This window comes from Adiantum capillus-veneris, chromosome 1 (genome assembly GCF_014529385.1).
Source record: "Adiantum capillus-veneris isolate H3 chromosome 1, ASM1452938v2, whole genome shotgun sequence".
NCBI lineage: Eukaryota > Viridiplantae > Streptophyta > Polypodiopsida > Polypodiales > Pteridaceae > Adiantum > Adiantum capillus-veneris.
In genome coordinates this window covers 190,402,044-190,423,841 of record NC_140931.1, presented here as the reverse complement: position 1 = coordinate 190,423,841, position 21,798 = coordinate 190,402,044, and the positions used below count along the sequence as shown (strand labels likewise).

Genomic DNA, 21,798 nt, shown 5'->3' with positions numbered 1-21,798 from the left:
TTGTTGAACAACTCATTGCTATTAGCTGAGCCCGAGCCTTTTGAATATTCAGCACGAGATGAGGAATTATTAACCAGCAAGAAACAGACCACTGAAATATGTGATGCCAGTTGCACAAGGAAATTACCCAAAACTTGCATAGTATGCATGCTCCTGTATAGCCATGAGCTGAACGGCGTTGTAACCAAGTTTCTTAATTCGTGGTAATACATCATCTCTAAAACTTGTGTAGCTATTGATCTTTGGCTCCTGCCAACAGTGTAGACGTGATACATCAGTGACATGTATCAACTCTTGCAAGCCATCAAAGCAAATCTATGTGCTAAAACAGTAAATGGGACTTTAAGAACAGAAACAAAAGTTCTTTGAAGAGCAGCCGAGTCCTCCCCATTTGCAAGACAAGGTTAAGGAACACGTGCAAACAAAGCAGAGGAGTAAAGCATAAAGAGCAGTGACCACTCCATACAACATCCCAGCATCAGTAAGTTCTTGCAAGGTAGTATGCTCTTGCAAAATGACCCACAGAAGACAGGAATACGCCCTCTTTAGGAAACCTGACAGGATCCCAGATGTACCAGGCTAAGCATATGGTACTCATTTTGGCATATAGAACTGCATTGGACCCTCTAGTGATAGAGCTTCATCCCAAGCTTGCAATTTCTTCTTCACTCCTCATATTCATGGCTCATATTCCCCCTCACATAGCCACCCACAAGCCACCACATCTGATTGAAAATTGCTTTATTTTCAAATGTCCACCTGACAGACTTTATAAATGACTCCTTTGATAGATATGAATATATCCCCCTCTCTTGTTTTGTTTCAAGAAAGAGTGAGCCTGAGACCCTTCCTATAACTTCCAAAGGTGCTCAAACACATACAAGATGCACAGTTTTCTGCTGATCTGCAATCCCAAGCAGTCTGCTTTCGTACAAACATCTCAGCAATGCATGCAACTATACTTCAGAAGCTCATAGCAATAACAGTATCAATTTCTCACAATACAACAATATGCAGATAGCAAGCAAACCTGAAGGTTTATCATCTCAATAGAAATGTTGAGAACTAACCGGACTGCTCATTCCCACATGCGCCTCATATATTCGCAATGAAGAAGGTTTTTTTGGTCGAGGATGCTTAAATTCGTACTTTTCCTGTAATGTAGATTCTGTTAGCCTCTCATTTTTCTATTGTTTTTCAAACCAAAAGCTCCCACATTAAAGATACAACCTCTGGAGGAGGATCATAATAGATTCCATTGTAAGGTATTTCTCCAGGCGCTTGGACTGCAAACTTTATCCAAGCAGGTATGCAATCCTTATACCCAGAAGGTGTGTCCATATGAATCTGCATATTTTTGAAAGAAAAAGTCAATAAAAGAAAATTTATTAAAAAAAACAACAAAGTGAAATCAACACAGCACAATAAATCTCCTTTCAAATATACTAATTCTGGAGTTGCACAAAGAGAGTCATTTTTGAACTTGCTCGCTGCCTGCTGTGCTTCGTTCGCCATCATCCCCCTCCCGCTGCCCTGCCTGTCCCCTGCCAATTCCCCCCCCCCCCCCCACCCAAGGCCTCACTCTACTTCGCCTCGACAGTGACGTTCTTTGACATTACCCGTCAGAGCTTCTCAGTGGGTTGTCTTCACTCGGCCCCTTTCCACCACAGCAGCAGACACAAATGGAGGCTCATGCTCCACCCCAGAGGGACTCTCAAGAAGCCCCCTCGCCCGACCGTGCAGAACCCACCATCCGACTTGCTCTCTCGCCAACAGAGCAAGCGAGCCTCACAACAGAGCTGGGGCGCCTCCAGGCGACCTCCATCATCTGTAAGATCATCGACACCCGCCCTAGCAAAGAAGAGGTGTCTGATCTCCTCCAAGCCCGTCTTTTAGCAGGGGTGGGCAAGATCCTCGACGTTCAGCTTCTTGGGCATGGCTATTACCAAAGTTTGAGACTCCCGAGATGGTGTCCAAGGTCATTGCGATGAACCCCCTGGCCATCCGAGCAATTCAAGCTCATTTTCATCAGTGGCGCCATGGTTTCGACCCAGCTATCGACGTTCTTGTCGAGGAGGTAGACCTTCCATCTCAGCTTGCTTTCCTAGCCTGAGGAGGAAGTACCTTCCGCTCCTATCCAAGATAGGCTCAGAGATTGGGACTGTTTTGGAGACACCTCGCACGGCAACCTCTGTAGTTGCCAAGGCAGCTGGCATTCCCACAGTACATGTTCTGATTCGGGACACCCACACTCTCGAAGGTCATTCTACTACCTCGACTGAGTGGTGGTTGGCTCCGCCAGAGCGTGGAGTATTCGGGCATCCCGAATCAATGTTTCATTTGTCGTCAGATGGGTCATCTTGCGAAGGCCTGTCCACAGAGGCAGCCTCGACCTTCACCTCAGGCTCAGCCCCAAGGGCTGGCCACCAGCAACAGACAGAGTCACAAAATACTCGGGCAGACTCACCCTCCGGGCCTAGAGGAGGGCTGGCAGCACGTTCGTGGTCGATGTCGACGAGGGCCACCACGTCAGCCTGGCCCTCCGGGTGGTCGCCAGGCTCCAGGCCAAGAGCAGTAGGTTCCCACAGGTTTCGACCCTCCTTAGCAAGACGAGGTTCCAGCTTCACCCACCACGTCCACCTCACATTCGACAACCCCTCCTTGCCCCCCCCGCTCCACCCCCCTCTCCGCCTCGTCCCTCTCCTTCTGCAGCCCCTCACTAGCCCCCCTGCTTCCACATCTCCTCCCGTTCCTACGCCGCAACTGACCCATGGGGTAGGGCCTTCCACAATTGCTAGGAGATCTCTTGGCAACGCTTTTGCTAAGAGTTGCTTGGCGGGAGAGGGACGGCCCTTCTTGCGTACCCCCCTTCTAGTGCAGACATCTCCCTTTGTAGCGATTCCTCGTGGACTAACGAGTTTCGACATTCGTCGCAGGTGGGATTTCTTTGCCTACGACTTCACACGGTTTCTCCACAACCCATCACCAGACTATGAGGCAGCTTGTTTAAGAGTTCATGTATTGTTCCTTGCAGGTAGAGGGATAGAGCCCCTGGAATCAATAGTTGGCTTCTCTTTTCCCTTATGTGGGAGGGACCAATCTGACTCGACTTTGGACTCAGTGATAGAGTGGCTGCAGGCACAGGCCCTCGAGTTCTCGCACCACATGGGAGACCTGGAGGTTACAAACCTGGTATAGACTTTGTGGCCGTTGGCCAATTTCTTAGTGACACCTCCAAACTCGGCAGGATGTACACATTGTGGTACACTTCTTTGCTGACAAGCAGAGCCCACCATGCTATGTATACATACCTAAGGACTCTTGGACAAAGGAGGTTGCCCTGCGCACGGCACGCTCTTCTTAGGCCTGGGCTAGACAGTCTTTGCAATCACGCCTATCTCGAGGACGCTCGGATGCGGATTACTCCCCATCCAAGCCAACGTTGAAGATAGCGCGGTTAGCTTCGGCTACAGCATAAGTTCTCTCTCGTTCCCTGTAAGTATTGTCTCATGGAACGTGCAGGGATTAGGTGGGCCCCAGTTTCAGTGTCAGCGGGGTCGATTGCATCATGAGCTTCAGCGATGCCTTGTGGGCAGAGAAATTGATCTTGTTATGTTGCAGGAGCATCACCTTTGTGAGACCCGCATTAGACGCTGTGGTCAGCTTTTGCTGGGCGATTTGAGACATTTTGGTCAGCTGCATTTGGACCTGGTGGTATTTAGGGAGGGGTATGTAGACTATTGTGGACTTTTGGCAACAAGCCATTGTGGGCAAAGGTATTATTGTGTCTGGCAGGGCTCAGTGGATTACTATGCAAGTTCAGGCCTGCCTCTTGGGCTTCCTGAACATCTATGCGCCCAATGCGGCAAGTGCACATGCAGAGTTTTGATCTCACATTGTAGAGTCACTGCCACATGCTGAGCAATGGTGCATTGGGGAATGGGGGTGGCTTCAACATGCTGGAGGACCCCTCTGACACGATTGGAGATAGCCATGCTACTATGCACGGAGCTGAGTTGGCAGCCTGGGAGAGGCTATGTATGACTTTGAGGGTTTCAAATGTTCGGCAGCACTCTGGCTTAGTGAGGCCCCCACACAGCTTGCCTTCTCTCGCTCAGACCGCAAAATGGGAGGAGTAAATCTATCTCGGATAGATCACTTCTACGCTAGTGACAACATCTGTGACTTGGGTGGGTCAGTTTGCATCTTGGCTGGGACATCTTTTTTGGACCATGCACCAGTGATCCTCACAATGACAGATAGACATAGGAGGGGAAGTACGATGCTATGCATCCCTGAGAGGATCTTGTTGGACTCAGAGCTGAGAGAGCCAGTGGTGACTCTTTGGACAAAGGGCTTGGACATGTAGGACTCTCTTGTTGACAGAGTGGCCTCTAGACTTGCTTAGCTTAGCCGTTTCTTTCTCTAGGAGTCTACGGCCCGCCTAGCTGTAGCAAGGGAGGAGGAGCAGCGCTCCTACGGGGCATTGCTTCCTTGCAAAAGATGCAAGAGCAGCACCCAAACAGTCCTTTGTTGGGGGAGCAGTTGCAGCAAGATCGCCAGGAGCTTGCCAGCATAGAGGAGAGGCGTCATGAGTTTGCTTTCATCGACAGGCATCTCAGTGGATCCAAGTGGGTGACAGAGTGACTGAGTCGTCCTTTGAGGTAGTGGGACCCCGTCATGCGCACACCAATGTCAGCTGATTGAGGAGACTTGACAGGTCAGTTGCTTCAAAGGCAGAGGATATGCGAGCAAATGCTACTGAGTGTTACCGTGACTTGCTGTCAGCAAAGCCTCAGTCAGAGCGTCATGATGCATGCAGAGAGCAGGTTTGGGCACAGATGCCTTGTCTTGTGACTGAGGAGATCTGTTAGAGGCTTGAGCTGCCTCTCCAGCTAGAGGAGCTTCATGCGGCCCTCAGAGCACTTCCCCGAGGTAGTTGTCCCAATGAGGATGATTTGACTCCCAATTTTTTCTTGAAGTACTGGGACTTGCTGGGCTCACACCTTTGCAGTGCTTTTCAGTACATCTTGCACACAGGAGAGATACCTGACAGCACGAGTGAGGGCTTGATTTACCTCATTCCCAAGGAGGGTGGCTCCTTGGATGAGATTCGACAGTGGTAGCCCATCGCCATCCTCAACTCAGCCTACCAAATTCTAGCCAAGGCTCTAAGTTTGAGATTCAGCCGCTTCTAGAGAGCATTATACATGGGACCCAGAGAGGTTTTGTCAAGGAGTGCAGTATCCTTGACAACATCTTCACTTTTTGGGAGGCGTCTATCCTCGAGCGCCTCTGAGGTGAGGATCTGGTGATGCTTCTTCTCGATTTTGAGAAGGCCTACAACAGAGTTGACTGGAACTTCTTGGAGGGTACTCTACATAGGATGGGCTTCTCAGATGCTTGGATCAAAGGTGTGTCAACTCTCTACAGACGTGCACACAGTCAGGTGCTTTCGGCAGCAGGTAGAGGAGACCATTTCATGCTCATACACTCGGTCAGACAGGGCTACCCTCTAGCCCCCTTCCTCTTTTAGTTCTATGTTGAGGCGATGAGCAGATTCTTGGTTTCATAGCAGGTTGGTTTTCGTGGCTTAGCGCTCCCTATTCGAGCAAGGAGCTGTTGGATGCTGAGTTTGCAGACGACTCAGCCTTGTACTTGGAGGGCTAGGAGGCCAACCTCCACAGGTGTGCGCAGGCTCTAGAGACGTTTTATTGTGGAGCAGGCGCACTGATCAACGGGAGGAAGACGGTGGCTTTCTAGGTTGGCAGAGCTCCTACGCCTGATTGGCTGCCAGGTGAGGGTTTTAGATGGATTCCCCCAAGGATTGTTGTTTGCTACTTAGGCAATCGGGTTGGCCTGGAATTGTCTCCTAAGCAGCAGATTGCTATAGGAGGAAGTTGCTACATTGAAGTTTGGCACGACTCTCTTTGGCAGGCAGAGTTGTAGTGGCCAACCAGGTGTTGTTGGCTACTATGTGGTACATTACATCTTGTTGGATCTTTTCAAGCTCCTGCATCAGCAGGTAGAGGGGCTGATCAGGAACTTTCTTTGGTCAGGGCATGACACTCAGATAGCCTGGGCCAAAGTAGCATGGCAGGTCATCACTCTTACCTTGTTCTCAAGGGGGTTTGGGGATCATAGACCCAGCACAGCAAAACAGAGCCCTTCTTGGGAAGTTTGTTGTCAAAGGACTGCTTCAGGGCAGGAGCCATGGAAGGAGTTTTTGCTTTAGTGGCTTCAAGCTCGAGTGCCTCAAGCAGGAGGCCCTTGGAGACCTTCCATGAGATGGATCATTACAGAGATATGCAAAGTTGGTCTGAGCAGGAGAATGGAGGATCGTTTTGCCACGAGCCTGCTTTGCTCTTGGGAGCATCTACGGAGGGGCCTGGAGCAACACTAGCCCATCTGCACGGAGGAGCGCTTGAGACAGCCCCTTGTTTGGAACCCCATGGTCAGCACTCAAAGAGGCCACTTGGTTGGTAGGCCTCATGTTTCTTGGGGTCCCATAATAGAGGATCCAGCACGCACTCTGGGTGACTGACTTCAGTTCTTAGATTTGCTAGAGGAGTTACAGAGCATCCAGTTGCAGGGCATGAGAGGGGTGCAGAGCATTTGTGAGGACATCACAGAAGCAGTATCCACTGAGTGGCTCACACCTCTAGAGACAACAGCTCTCAGATGGATGGGGGCCTTCCGCGACTGGAGGTCCTCATCGCAATTCGAGCTTGCTCAGAGACTGTACCCTCCAGATACAGGGCGAGGGTCAAATACACAAGAGTCTCAGTAGAGGCTCCACAGGTTGCATAGTGTTGTTTTTAGAGGATCCGAGTAGTGGGCATCTGCGGGAGGACTTGTGTCATCGATCCTAACCCAGCCGCTCTTGAAACAGGCCATTGGAGGCTTTGGGCTTGGGAGAGCTGTTCACTGCCACGAGTGCAGTGGGATCTTGGAGAGTGGTTTTGGAGGGACCCTGTCTCCTCAACTGACCATCCAGGGATCTCTTTCTTTCAGTACACTGTTTGACTGGGACATCACATACTGGCAGCACGGAGAGAGGCTCGTCCTGCTGCAGCACCTCATTGGCAGGAGGAGTGTCTCATAGCTGAGTTCTTGTCAGCCTTTTGGGCGAGGTTGTTGGATGCCAAACAGCCGCGGCGAGTCACTTTGTTCCAGTGGCTAGTTGCACATAGAGCTACAGCAGTGGGGAGTTTGCTAGTACATAGTGGCCTTTCGGCAGCATACGCAGCTTGTGACCATCCTTTGGAGAGTCACCGTCACTGTTTGTGGGACTACCCTATGGCACACGAGGTTTGGCTTCGGGTCCTTTGGCTGATGCCAGCTCTTTCCACAGCATGACAGTACACTTGAGGGGCAGCTGCTTGGTCCACTCTCACAGGCCCTGCACTTCAATTGACACCAGCAGGATGATAGTGATACAGGGTGGTCGACCTACACTCTAGCCTGCTACATAGCTTACTTCACAGGAGTGGTGCAGTGAGAGAGAGGTGTATTGGGAGCTCGTCTGTGGCCTGTCACTCTAGTTCATCTGGCGGGCCCGCTGCTTCCACATCTTTGTTTACTGTTCGAGACTTTTGGCTGAAGTTGATTCATACTCTCAGGGGACAAGTCGAGAGACTTCGCGGCAGCTCCGACCGCATGCAGAACCGTAGAGAGGAGTTCCTTCGACTCTGGCGCCCTGGGACTTTCTTCACCATGGTCCGGGGTGAGCTCAGATGGCACTACCATCCACCTGTGTGGCTTTTCCCTCCTCCCATCTCTTGATTTAGCCCTGCTTGTACATGTGCTGTTTTCATTGGGCGAGTCTCCTCTTATGGTTGATGTAGCCCTCTCTAGTAGAGGCAGCTGTAGCCCTATGGGCAGTTTTATTAACTAATAGCAGGATCTTTTTCTCCGGAAAAAAAATTCTGCAATTGCACAATAAGACATAATGTCTTGCTCAGTGAGGCACCTCCTTTTCAAATTCCAATGCTTGCAGACGCAATACTTGACTCAGTGATCATAGCACAGAGCCAGCACATCGATCTTCACTAGCCCATTCTGACCATTCACAAATCTTCGGAGGAAGAGTAGATATCAACTACAACAGGGCATACCATAGGTTGGCATCAAGTGCGCATAAACAGCAAAAAAGCTTGGCAATAGCCGGCATCAACTGTCACAAGCAACTCAACAGAGCATCAAAGCAACCTATCACTCTCACATGACCTCGCATGACTACAATGCATCAAGACTGGCTCTACATAGAGCTGCTCACTGCATTAGATGACCATAAACCAATAAGAGAACAGCTCGAACAGAGTTTAGCACTGAAACACAACTGAACTTAAAAAGAGAATCACACTTGAGAACTCCCAAAAGTATTGGCCCCAAACTTGGTGCCCCTTTGGGTATTTCTTTATATTGATCTTCACACAATTGACCTACCAAGAGGAGCAAATCTGCAACTACATGATCTAAGAGTGGCTCCCCCAATGCCTTTTTTTAAGTGCGTGCTTTGACAACTCAAAACTATACTAGCTTTTGAAGTTTAAAAGCTACTTGTTTTTAGCAATTTTCTAAACTCAAAAGATTTGCCAAAAAATTGCTACATAATCAGAATAAGATTTTGGCAAAGTGTGCAGCCTTGTCCAAGTGCCAACGGCCAGATTTTGGTCCTGCTTTCTAGGTGCTCTCATTGTCGACCATTGGTCCCCTAACTCTTCGGGCTTCTTTGGTCATGCTACCTCATCCATTTGAGACATTAGTAATTACTCCCCTTGGGGACAGGTAAATCGCTCGCGATTATACCTACATAAATTTTCAGTGACATTGTCTTCATGCATGCATGTCAATGACCATCAACACAAGACAATACATCATTCTCTCAAATGCCAGTCCACTAATAAATGAAGGAAGTTTGAAGGAGGGCTGGCTATGGCATAAACTCCAACATGGAAGTTCTATCCTATCCAACCATCTTATCCTTGTCAAAGAGGGTTGTCAAACAGCATTGAAGGCACTATCTAAACCAGTACCAAACAGGTTCAAACAATACCCAACATGATCAAACACGCTCAAACCAATAAAAGAAGTCCAAATAGTACCCATATGGTGTTCTCAAATAGTGTTCTTCAAAAAGTGTCTAAATACAAGAAATATAAAAAGAAAAATCATTCAAGGTTCATCTATCTTAATGTGACATGGAGAACCATTGTCTATCCATCTTGTTGTAGAGTAATAGTTCACTATCAAATGGTGATGGTTGCATCATTTTAATTATGCCAAGGCACTCAAAGTAATACATGACAATTGCCCAACTTCATAATATGGAAGTCGACTTTGACATGATACACAAGAAGAGCTACCAATAAGTGGAATAACTGTACTAGAGCCACCACTAGCCAATTCTACTTTCATGCTCAAACCAATTTGATTGTAATCAATATCCATGCTTTTGAGAAAACCTGGTATAGTAAAAGTTTTGGAGGCTCCTGGATAAAAGAAAATAAAGCTCAGCATAATTCCTTGGAAGTATTTGGCATGGTGAGAGCCCAGACATCTAGTACAACTCCTACTGTTTTCTTTGCCTTTTTAGCCGGAGGTTGCTCTGAGCTTGGCAAGTCTAAGCACATTCAAAACATTTGCCTGCTTATTAAAGGCTTTGTTTTTGTCTCTGAGAAAGTGTAAGGTCATTGCAAGTGGAGTTGGAGTTTCCCGAGTATCTTTGGAAGTAGAATGTTGTTCATTAGGTGCTTGTTCAAGTTTCGATGCAAAGACAAGTTTTCCCTTCATCAACTTGTAACCAAGAGCCACGTTGTCGTGCCGCTTTGCGAGCACGGGATAAAATGCAAAGTTGCACCTGCATTTTTGAACTTTGACAAATCCATGAGCTATGTTAGAACTGCCTATGCGATCAAATTGACGAAAATGTATGCTTTATGTGGTTTTTTAGACCAAAAGTGCTTTAAAGTGGGCTAAGTGGGATGGCAAGTTAAAGATGTCCGAAGCGACAGTTTTTTTTGCTCCGGATTGTAGAGCTTGAAGAGTTGCGCGAGTTGGTCCAGACAGCTCCTCAAACGGAGCCACGGTGCAAAAGTTATTGTAGTTAAAGATGGAATGCATTGCAGATCCCCGACGGACAAGGCAAGTGGGGACAAGTGGCCAGAGCTAATGTAAGTAGATAGATGCGAAGTATTCAAGTTGTGGAGCATGCTTGTCTTTTCGGATGCTAATCGGAGCTCGATCACGTAAGTTATGGCCAGTTGAAGATTTGTCGAGGACACATTGGCAAACCTACCATCTAAAGATTTTTGGACATTGATACGGTTCAAGCGAGTAGCATGCATCATGTGGAGTTACCAGGAATCAACGGTTCGGTAATTGGAGTAGCGGTGATCAAGATATGGCGAAATGAAGTTGTGAGCTGATGCCCAGCAAATGGGTACATGTGACTTTCTCCAATTTTTAGACACGTGGTTCGAGGCCATGGCGAGGCCGGAATTCAACGGGGTTTGCACGGCTTGGGGTCGACATGGTGGAGCTTCGGCAGGATGTCGTAGCTCGGCCATTGGATGTGGGAGCAGAAGATGGCAGGGATTTGAAGGCCAAGGGAAAAATTTATTTCTACGGGGCCTTAATGAAATTTTTTTTTTTGGGGATATCACAAGGTGGGGGCAACCCGAGGAGTGCCACATGGCCATCGAATGGCCCCATATGCAATGGCTATGACACAAAACACATGGTATTTAGCCCAGACGGTGCCCATTACAGGTATCATCATGGAGAGAGAGAACTCTCCAAGGGCTCGGCTATGGCGTGTTGACTAGGGTGTTGTGCACGGCACCAATAGGCTGAGTTGGCCGGCTTTTGGTCGCGGTCGTCTGCAGTAGGCTTGCGCGTGACAATAAGCGACCGCCGGCGGCGCTTGTGTAATGTGCTGATGATGTGGCACCTGGTAGGGTCCGATCCTGCGCCCTCAAAGGGCCGCAATTTTTGAAGCTAAGGGCAAGGGCACTAGTGACCTCGCTAGTGCCTCCCCCGGATTGAAGTGAGGAGAGTAGGTTGTGAGAAGGAGAAAGGGAGCAAGTCCGGGAGCTCCTAATGGACATTCCAAGCCAGTACAAGGGGTGGTTAAAGCCGGACAAAAGAGGCAAGTCCGAACCGGTCAAGGACAATTCAAGGGCGGTCCAAACAAAGCCAGACAAGGGAGGTCAAAGGGCCGGACAAAGTCATCCTCCAAATGAGTAAGAGAGAGTTCCAAGTGCTCCAAAGGGGCACTTCAAGCAGACAAATTGAGGGCGAACAAGAGGGCCGAACAAGGGCAAGCCAAGAGGAGAATCAAAGATAAAGGTAGGGGAGATGAAACAATAAAAATAATAATGATAATAATAATAAAGCTCAAAATACCACGGGGGGCACAAGCGACATCGCTAGTGCACACACACACACCCCCCCCCCCCAAAGCTCACAAAGAGGAGAAATTTCCATGCAAACCTTCTAATTGGGAAGTGGACAAGTGTCCGATGCTCACCAGTTTACCAAATAAAAATGAGTCTTCTTATAAATAACCAAAGATAGTCCATTCTGGGGGCTTTTTGCGCTATTGAAATGGGCAGAAGCCCATTGTGGAGTTGATTTGTGTTGAAGCTCGCCATCTTGGCGTTTCCTTAGCAAACATATGCAACAGGGTTGGAAAAGTGAAAGCAGAAATCAAAAGTTGTATCACCTCTCAGTTGACAGCATCACTTGTGACTCGATTCTATGTTTCTTACTACTTTAACAGTTAATAGCGTTCTATTTGTAAACTCTCTCTACTCACCAGTAATACTTGTATTAAACCTTAATTAAGTCTACATGCACTTATTTATCCTAGTTTGAACGTCTGCTAAGCTCCTATCTACAATCAGAAGCCCGGTGCTTTCCCAGTCGACCCTGGAGAACCGCGTCCTCCGACAAATTTGGTGAACCCGATGTGAAACTGATCGGGGTAGATAGAGCCAACCATGTCGACAATCTAAGAGAAACATATGCAACAAATTATGGGGCTAATGGCTACTATTTTGCAGCAACAATATTCAAATCAAGTGTTGGGTTGATGATCCCCGGGCCCCCCTCCTGAGAACATGGTAAGGTGAAGACCTGCCAAGCTACTTTCACCCGGGCTAGCTGGGCGTCGAGCCCTGACCAAAGGAAACTCTTCATCAGCCTCTCCAGCTGGCTGATACAAGAGCTTGAGAAGATCGAGCAAGACGTGATGTACCACATAGTAGCAAACCAGGTGATGTTGGCCACTACAACTCTGCCTCCCAAAGAGAGCCATGCCCAACTCTAATGCAGCAACTTCCTCCTAATGGACAGGAGGAGGGGAGCGGTCTGCTGCTCAAGGAACAAGTCCACACCAACCTAACAACCCAGATAGCGAATTGGAGTCCTTGGGGAAATCCATCTGAAACCCTCACCTGGCGACCAAAAACAGGCGTAAGAGCACTACCAACCCAGAAAGCTATTGTCTTCCTCAACTTCATCGGTGCGCCTGATGCACAACAAAACACCTCAAGAGCCTGCTCACACATGTACAGATTGGCCTCCTGACCCTCCCAAGTACAAGGCTGAGTCGTCGGCAAACTCAGTGTCTAGTAGCTCCTTTCCCCTAATAGGAAGCTTGCAAGCCAACCTGCTGTGAATTCAAAACTCTACTCATCGCCTCAACATAGAACAGAAAGAGGAAGGGGGCCACAGGGCAACCCTGTCGGACTGAACACGTGAGCATGAAGCGTTCCCCTCTTCCCCGTGGCAAAAGCACCTAACTGTGTGCACGCCTGTAGAGGGCTGACACACCTCTGATCCAAGCATCTGAGAAACCCATCCTACGTAGAGTGCCATCTAAGAAGTCCCAGTCAACTCTGTCATAAGCCTTCTCAAAATCGAGGAGGAGTATCACCAGATCCTCTCCACGGAGACGCGCAAGGGCAGAAGCCTCCCAAAAAGTGAAGATGTTGTCAAGGATACTACGCTCCTTGAAAAAACATGTCTGGGTCCAAAGTATAATGCTCTCTAGTAATGGTTGAACCCTCAAGCTCAGAGCCTTTGCTAGAACTTTGTAGGCTGAGTTGAGGATGGTGATGGGTCGCCACTGTCGAATCTCATCCAAGGAGCCTCCCTCCTTCAAGAGACCTCCACCAATCAAGAAGGCGAGGAAGTTCCACCTATGGATCCTCCCATGAGTCCTGCCCCTATCTCACAAAGACGTGGCAATTGCTAACCTTAGTTGTTGGTTTCTTTTTTATGATTTTCGTTTAATTTTTGAGACCCTCTTTTTGAAGTTGCAAATGGCCGAACATTGTATGGCCAATGTGAAACAGTAGTTTTACGTTGGTCGGCACTGAAATTCAAGTAGTAAAAGGGTGTCCAGGCTCAGATCAAAGTCATTTACGTCCGCTCGCTACACTTAATAAGTTGGTGGATACTAAGAAATTAACTCAATGGAGGCACAGTGTCAAGGTGGGGTCACCAAGAGAAAATCACCTAAGAACTGGGCTACATTGCATTTTTGGACGTGGTCTCGATGGTGAAAGATGGTCAGATGACTAGTGAAAGTCCAATGGAAGCATCTCCTAAAATTTAGGAAACTGCTATTTTGGACCATGAAATCTGTTCGCGTCATTAGCTTCAGAATGACAAGAGGAACATTTTATTACTCTGCCGCTAAGTCAACTAAGCAACTCGTTGAGATATTTTTAGACTGGAAGGTACCAAACCGAAAAACCGTGCATGAGTGCCACTTGGCACATTTTTGGGCATTTTCCAGCTTGAGAGAAGCGTTGAAATAAACATGGGGGCTGTATTTTTCATCCGCATGGTGAATTGTTGCAGGTACCAGAGCTATTGTGTGCAAGCTTTCCCTTTCATGGACAGTGTAGTGCAAGAAGTGATGTCCTACTCACTCTATACTAATCTCTCTCTCCCCTCTGTGCAGTTATGTGATGCCCCACACGAGAGCTCTTCATTTGACCTATGTACAGTTGTGTGGTCTTATGCTTTTGTGCCGAGACGAGAACCTCTTTGAGCAAGAATAGGAGTAGCTAACTGCTACTCCAAAAGTAGGCACCGGTGAGGGTGATAACCTCACCTTACAGGTGCATTTTCAACGCTGATTATGCACTGTTTTTGGACTGTTTTGCAGCCGTATGGATGCCAGAAGCATTGGCAACAGTGCCCCACTATTATGGGACAGTTCCGGGACTGTTTAGGGCTGAAAACAGGGTTAAAAACAGAAAATAGAGCAAGCTGTAATTGCTGTTTTTGGGCTGAAAACAGAGGGTTTATGTTTTTGGAAGCAAGTTCCAGTAAGGGGATTTGTTCACAACGAGTTTTGGGGCCGTTATGCTGCCAAAATTTTGGCAGAACAGGTGTGATCTAGTTGGATATAGGTGAAGATCCCCAAGACTCTAGTTTTGTCACTTTACCCTCTAAAGGAAAAAAGAAATACTTTAAGGGGCGCCAATTTTTGGGGCCTACAGGTTGTCAGCGTCTCCTCGGAGCATTCTAGCTTCCGAGCCATTTGTGCTTTGAAGTGTTAATTCCCATTACAGGTTCCTTCTGCAAGGTTTCTCTGTGTGTTAAAGCTTAAAGATCGGGTGAAAGCCAAAGTTACACCAGTTTCACCTTTCCCCTTCATCCTCCCAAGGGACTACGGCAAAGGGAGACGTCTGCACCAGAAGGGGGGTCCGCAGGAAAATCTGCTCCTCTTGGGAGGCGGCTCGTGGCAAAAGCACTGCCAAGAGACCTCCTAGCAAACCATGAAGGTCCTGCCCCCTGGGCAAGCTGTGGGGCAGGAGCAGGAGAGGATGAGAAGGCAGGCGGACTAGTGGGTAGAATGGGAGGGAGGGGGCAGCAACGGGGGGGAATGGGGAGCGGTGGAGAAGATGGAGACGGGGAAGGGGGGGGGGGGGGGGGGGGGGGGGGGGGGGGTGGCACGGGGAGAGGAGGGACTGCCGGTGGTGAAGCTGAGGTGGAGGGTGGAAGTGGGGTCTCGTCCTGCTGTAGGGGGTCGAAATCGTTCCCTCTGGGAACCCACTGCTACTGGCCTGGTGTAGGAAGACCACAGGGGGGACCGAACTAGTGTGGTGGTCACTAGCGACGTCGACCACAAACCTGCTGCAAGCCCTCCTCTGTCTATGCACCAAGCTCGGAGGAGGAACCTGCCTGAGCTCCGTCTATCTCTGTCTACCGAGGCTGGGTCTAGGTTTAGCCGAAGGTCGGGACCTCCTCTGTGGACAAGCCTTCGCGAGATGGCCCATCTGTCGCCAAATGAAGCACTTATTCGAGAGGCCCGAATACCCCACGCTCTCGCGGAGCCAACAACCACTCACGCGAGGTAGTAAAAGGATTTTCAGGAGGCTATGGGTATCTCAAACCAGAACGCGTACTGTAGGTATGCAAGCTGCCTTGCCAACTACAAAGGCTGTCGTACGAAGTTTCTCTAGGACAGTCCCAATCTGTAAACCAATCCTGGAAAGGAGCAGGAGGTACTCTTTCCTCGGGCTTGGGAAGCAGACAAAGATGGGAAGGTCTGCCTCCTCTTCTAGAACATCGGTAGCAGGATCGGATCCATGGTGCCATTGCCGAAAATAAGCTCTAACTGCTCGGATGGCTAGGGGGCTCCTCGCAATGACCTTGGACACCATCTCGAGTCTCAAACTCTATCTGGTAGTAGCCGCGATCGAGGAGCTCGACGTCGATGGTCTTGCCCACCTCTACAAGAAGGCGGGCTTGGTGGAGATCACGCACCTTCCCTCTACTTGGTCTAGTGCCGAGAATCTTGCAGATACCAAAGGTGGCATGAAGGCGCGCCACTTACCTTGTCAGCGAAAGAGCAAGTTGGATGGTGGGTTCTGCGGTGTCAAGCAAGGGGGCTTCCATCGAGTCCAACTGTGGCGGAGTAAAATCCTCTATTTGTGTCTCTTCCTACAATGGCGAACGAGAACAGAGCGTTGGCTAGACCAAACACTGAGGCGATGTGGAAGGCGACGCCCTTGCCCTAAGTGAATAAGAGCCAGGGAGAGAGGGGAGCGCGGGCGACTCGGGCAACATGGTGAGGGCCTGAGACAACGCGCTAGTGAGGGCATGTGTCCATGAGGTGGTTGATAGCCCACAAGGGCATACTGTTGCAGCATACGTCAAAGCTAATGGGAATGGGATCGTGCTAGCTAAGGTGGGTGGTAGACAAACATGGTGCAAGTCTGTGAGTAAGTGTAAGCAAGATTATCCCTCAATGAATTAGGTTCCAAGATAGAATTAGCTTGGACTCATAAACACAATCTTGAGTATTAACTTAGCTTAGCACAGGCTCACCATAGACAAGCATGTAGTGCAAACTTAAACTGTGTTGTTTATTTATGAAAGTGATCTTTAAATAGCTCTTTAGCTTGACTCCTTCACATGTGGGACTCTGCCACCTTTTCCCTCATTCACTCAGAGTCTAGAACAAACCCACACTTTACAATCCTCCCCTTGGGATTTGGACTAGGACAAAATACTGAAGACACAATATCCACACAAGATGGCAATTTGGTATCCACACAGGATGGCAAAGTCCACACAGGAAAATAAAGGTCCTCCCCTACAAGTAAAGAGGCTGTAATCTTCAAAGTATGTCATCATAAAAGACGAGGTTATTCTCGCCTTCGTCTTCTTCTTCGTCCTCTACCATATGAGCTGATCCTTTGACAGTTTTCTTCTCTTTGTAGCTTCTGTTGTCGTTCCTACTGCTGCATTCTCCCCTGCTATTGCCTCCATTTGAGTAGCATCGAAAAGGAGGATGTCCCTTCTTACCACATTTGCTGCAAGGTTTGTTTGTGTAGCAATCTTTTGCTAAATGTCCCATTCTTCCACAATCAAAACACTTTCTTCCAGTTGATGATGTCGATGGTGAATATCTTCCCTTTGAGGATGACGTGAAAAGCCCCTCCCGATGATGTAAGGTGCAGCAGAAGTGAATGTTGAACTTTGCTCAAGATGAGTGCTCCGAACTGTGCTCAAGGGTTCCTTTTACTTACGAAAGGGAGAGCCTTCCGTGCCTTTAGTGAGAGAGTGCAATGGACACAAACAAAGTGAATGGACACTGTGAATGAAGGTGCTGAGACTGAGAGATAGAGAGAGAAGAATACGACACTAGAGATGTTGTCAAACCCTCCTCCAAGGGCCCCAATCTCTATGGCGAGAGCGGTCTACTTATGATTGCACAAATCTCTACAATGCTTGGACTTGCCGACGATGTCGACGACGATGAGGACGACAACGAGACGGGCTGAAATCTGAAAATGCTAATGGCTGAAATCTGCAAATCTTCATCTGCTGAATTCTGACTCTATGTCGGTGACGATGTCGATGACGACGGTACGACGACAACGCGCTGAAAACGCAGATGATGGAATCTGCGTTTTCCGGGCTGAATCTGCAAACTTCGCGGGATATGACCGTGCGGCGAGGATCTGCTGCGGGGAGGTGAGATCTGCGAGGATCGGGACTTGTTCTCCAATGTCTAAGTGCTGAAAACTGAAAACGTTGGTGCTTGTGTTGGTTCCGTCGCATTAGATCTGCAAAACGCTGAAATGCCTGGCAGATGCAAAAACGATAGGGCTGAAAATCTGACTTGCGGTGGAAATCTACTATCGCTAGGCTAATCTGCTGTCGCTGTGCAAATCTACTAACGCTAGGAGTCTTCTGCTTCTTGTTGTCGCCAAGTTGTTGCCAATGCAAAAACGCTGGCTGATCTTGTCCAAAAACGCCATCCTTCTGCTGTGATGCAAAAACGCTAGGCCTCTTGGGGGTTCTGTTGAGACGTTGCCTGTTGAGCGAGTGCTCATGCTGCCTCTTCTGCCAAAAAGTGCTAGCGCTAGGTTTCTACTTATACAAACTTAGTAAATTTGTCCTATTTACTTTCCAACAAAAGTCACTTAAAAATAATAAGTGAAAAATGTCAAAAATAGGGAAAATAGGTCTATGCACTGTAAAAATGCTCTTGATGGGTTCTGATGGAAATCTGATGATCATGTTGTGTGCAACCAGAGGATATGCATCTAATTTAAGTGTCTGGACATGCACGGTCTACGAACAGACTCACAAAAGTGCCAGATCACTTCCTAAGCTAACTGAACTGAACCCATGTCATGAAGTAGCTTGTCCATGTGTAGTGAACTAAACCCATGTCATGAAGTAGCTTGTCCACATACACATAGGGTTAGATGTGCACGTGACAGATAATGATGTTAATGAGCCTTTTTGCTTTCTTTCTTCTGCTTGAATTGAGTTGATGACATCTTGGAAAGGTGGAGCAGGTTCTTCTTCTTCAAGCATGGTAACTAAGTGGTCATAAGAGGGTGGAAGTGCACTTAAAAGCACGGCCACTTTGTCATCTTTTGGTACTTCGCACGGGATGTAAGTGAGCTACGTGACAATGCTCTTAACCTTATTTGCTAGGCTAGCAATGTCCTCCCCTTCGACCATAGCGAGCTTGTAAAGTTGTCTTTTGAGACTAATCTTACTTCTTTTAGCCCTGGCTCCAAGATTGCTTTCTAGGACCCGCCAAGCTTCATGTGCATGCTTGCATTCGTCTATGAAATGCACACAGTTGTCATGCAAGAAAGTGATGATAATTCATAATGCTTGTTCGTCTTTGGCCAAATTCTGTGCACTTGCTATTAGCGTAGATGCCCTAGTATGCACTCCATCGGTTTCAGCTTATTGCTCTAAGGTGGTGCTAATAGCAAACCATAAGCATTGTTTCTTGAGGTATCCCCTTAACTTTGTTTGCCAAGTATAAAACCCCTCCCCGTTGAATTTTTCTATTCCCTTCTCCCCCATTTGTGTTAACAGAGGGGTCTTAGCTTAGGAGACTCTCCTAGCCAGTGTCTATCTCTTTATGAACACAATCAAAAAATCATTTCATAAATAAAAATTATGACATACATAACAAAATGGTGCTTGGTTGCAAAAAAATCCAATTTTAATGCGTGTTTTTTTAAAAAAAAAACCCCTTCAATGTGAAGCACCTCTTCACTTGCGGTAAACCCCTCTTCAAATTGATGCGAAATTGCTTTGAAAATTTGCTTGAAAAATAAAAAACTCTGCTTGAAATTAGAAGTCACTTTGAAGGCCTCTTGACAAGAGAGAAATGAAATGAAATGAAATGTTATATTAACGTCTTCAAAAGGCCAAAGTGACCTATCAGACCAGAAAGTTGCAATGTGGTGGATCTGATACAAAGTCAGAGTAACAAGATGACAAAATGACAAAATGAACAAAATAAAAAACTATGGAATGAGAGAGAGAAAGAGAGTAGCTCTTTTAGAGGTTTGCCCAAAAAAAAAAAAGCCACTTCCTTGAATACTTTCTTTGAATGCTTCTTCTCGTTGGAATTTCTCCTTAGCTGTTGAGTCCCTGGCCGAGGCTTTGTCTGCGGGTGTGACAGACCACCAAGGGGTGGTAAGTTCACTGCCTCTGGATATAGGAATGCTCCCCTATGAGGAGGTGGAAGCTCAAAGTTGAAGGCTTTTAAGCCTCGTGGGTCGATTAGCATGGGTAGGGGATGAGGCCGTCGAGTAGGCGGGGCAGGGCCGATGAGAACGGGGGCTTGCGGAGCCGAAATTTTATCCAAAAAAGGTTTGTGACGCGGGCTTCAAATCCGCCATGGTTGCCAGTGAGAACACTCGCATACGGACGCGATCAGGTCACTGTACTGCAGCAGCTGAGTGCCATATTTGAGATCCGCCCTAGGTTCCCCACTCAAAATCCGAGTGGTTTGAACCTTTGATGACACACAAACACTATTGTTAGTGTTGATGGGCTAAGCCAAGGGGCCCATGGGGCTCCACGTGAGGAAAGAGCCAAAATAGATTTTTAACCTCCGCTTTTACAGTCCTTCACACACAGAAAACACACACACACACCTAATTTTAGGCAAATTTTTAGGGCATGGGTATAAGGGAGCCCCCGAGCTCGGATTGAGGTGCTTGAAAGCTCATTGGAGACCTTGTGATGAAACCAAAGAACTAATTGCGATTGCAAATTAGAGAAAAACGACGCCTAACACACACAATTGAAGGGGTGATTGCCCAATAATGCAATCAATTAATCAAATTGCTTAATTGATCATTAGGGAGAGATCAATTGCTGCTTGATTAAGGGAGACACCACTTTATGGGAATCTTATTGAAAGGAAAGCATGCAAGATTACTAGTAATTAACATGCCTAGTCTCTCCTAATCAATGTATTAATTAGCCATGGAGAGTAGTGGCTCACTTGGGTCTTCCAAGAGTCTGCCCACACATGATTAACCAAATGCTTGATTGGCGAGAGTAAACCTAATGGATCTTACTAATGATAATTAAGGAATGCTAATCGTACTATAGCACAAATGCATAGCAATAACCTAGCAAGCACACCATAGCTCTGATACAATTTGATGGGAATGGGATCGTGCTAGCTAAGGTGGGTGGTAGACAAACATGGTGCGAGTGTGTGAGTGTGTGTAAGCAAGATTATCACTCAAGTGAATTAGGTTCCAAGATAGAATTAGCTTGGACTCATAAACACAATCTTAAGTATTCACTTAGTTTAGCACAGGCTCACCATAGACAAGCATGTAGTGCAAACTTGAATTGTGTTGTTTATTCATGAAAGTGATCTTTATGTAGCTCTACAGCTTGACTCCTTTACATGTGGGACTATGCCACCTTTTCCCTCATTCACTCAGAGTCTAGGACAAAACCCACACTTTACAAAGCTGGGGGTACCAAAGTATGAAGAACCACCCCTTGGTCCGCAGCTCCTGAAAGTGTGCTTGATGGTATTTTCTCTCTAGCATGGCCATGCCGCGTATCCTCGGGTAAGTCTATCCAAAACTTCCTTTGCCATGGTGAAGCACAGGGTGGGCTGGCAAAGGTGACTCTCAAGTACACACAAGACTCCACCACCTCTAACTATCCACCTGCAGCCATTAAGACTGCCGCACTCCTGACTTCTCTGGAAGTATTAAAGATTATGACCTTGGTTTTCCTAAGGTTCAGTCTCATCCCCCTCTGCATACAAAAGTCATCAAGAGCCTCGAGGTCTCCTTGTAAGCCCTCTTATGACTCGGGGCTCAAAAGATGTCGTCGGTATAAAGCATGATATGTGTTGGCATACCTCCAAGGTCTACACTCTCGCCACCAGCTCGGAGTATGTAATATGAGATCTCATCAATGTAGCCATCCTTGTTTCACACCAATGGTGCTAATAATAGGGTCTGTTAAGCCTCCAAGGCAGCCTACTCTCCTTGAAATAAAATGTTATGTTATATTAACATCTTCAAAAGGCCAAAATGACCTATGAGACCAAAAGGTTACATCCATGTATGACTCTTATTCAATGTATTCCCCATTAAAAAATAGCAAATGAGAGAGAGAGAGAGAGAGAGAGAGAGAGAGAGAGTACTTCTACGACAAGGCTAACAGAAGCAAGCTTCTACTACCTTGGTCCCACAAAGTGTTAATAAAACTCCTCACAGGAACAGAAATTCCTCGCCTCATATAGTGATCATACATGCCAGAATACTATTGTAAATACCTTCACTCTAGAACCATGAGGGATTGCAGGGGAGCCATCAACATTATTTGGTAAAAAGATCTCCCATACTCCAAACTCATTCTGCAATACCAAACAAAATAAGCCGACATGTCACCCACAATCTTGCAGCACAGCAAAAGCACACACACACATGCACACAATGAGCATCCATGAAAACACACACGTGC

The 21,798-nt window shown here is 47.4% G+C and overlaps 1 protein-coding gene across 5 annotated transcripts in view; it reads right to left on the bottom strand.

Annotated features, from left to right (window-relative positions):
• The window catches only part of LOC147466211 (1,4-alpha-glucan-branching enzyme 2-2, chloroplastic/amyloplastic-like), a 169,406-nt gene that overhangs the window by 85,234 nt on the left and 62,374 nt on the right, over positions 1 to 21,798 (bottom strand). For all 5 annotated transcript variants that reach the window (XM_086524614.1, XM_086524610.1, XM_086524617.1 and 2 more), the window contains 4 exons: positions 21,611 to 21,691; positions 1,231 to 1,347; positions 1,071 to 1,154; positions 128 to 249 (listed from right to left, as the gene is read on the bottom strand). In XM_086524614.1, coding sequence (XP_086380740.1) covers positions 128 to 249; positions 1,071 to 1,154; positions 1,231 to 1,347; positions 21,611 to 21,691 — 404 coding nt within the window. The remainder of the gene's footprint in view (positions 1 to 127; positions 250 to 1,070; positions 1,155 to 1,230; positions 1,348 to 21,610; positions 21,692 to 21,798) is intronic.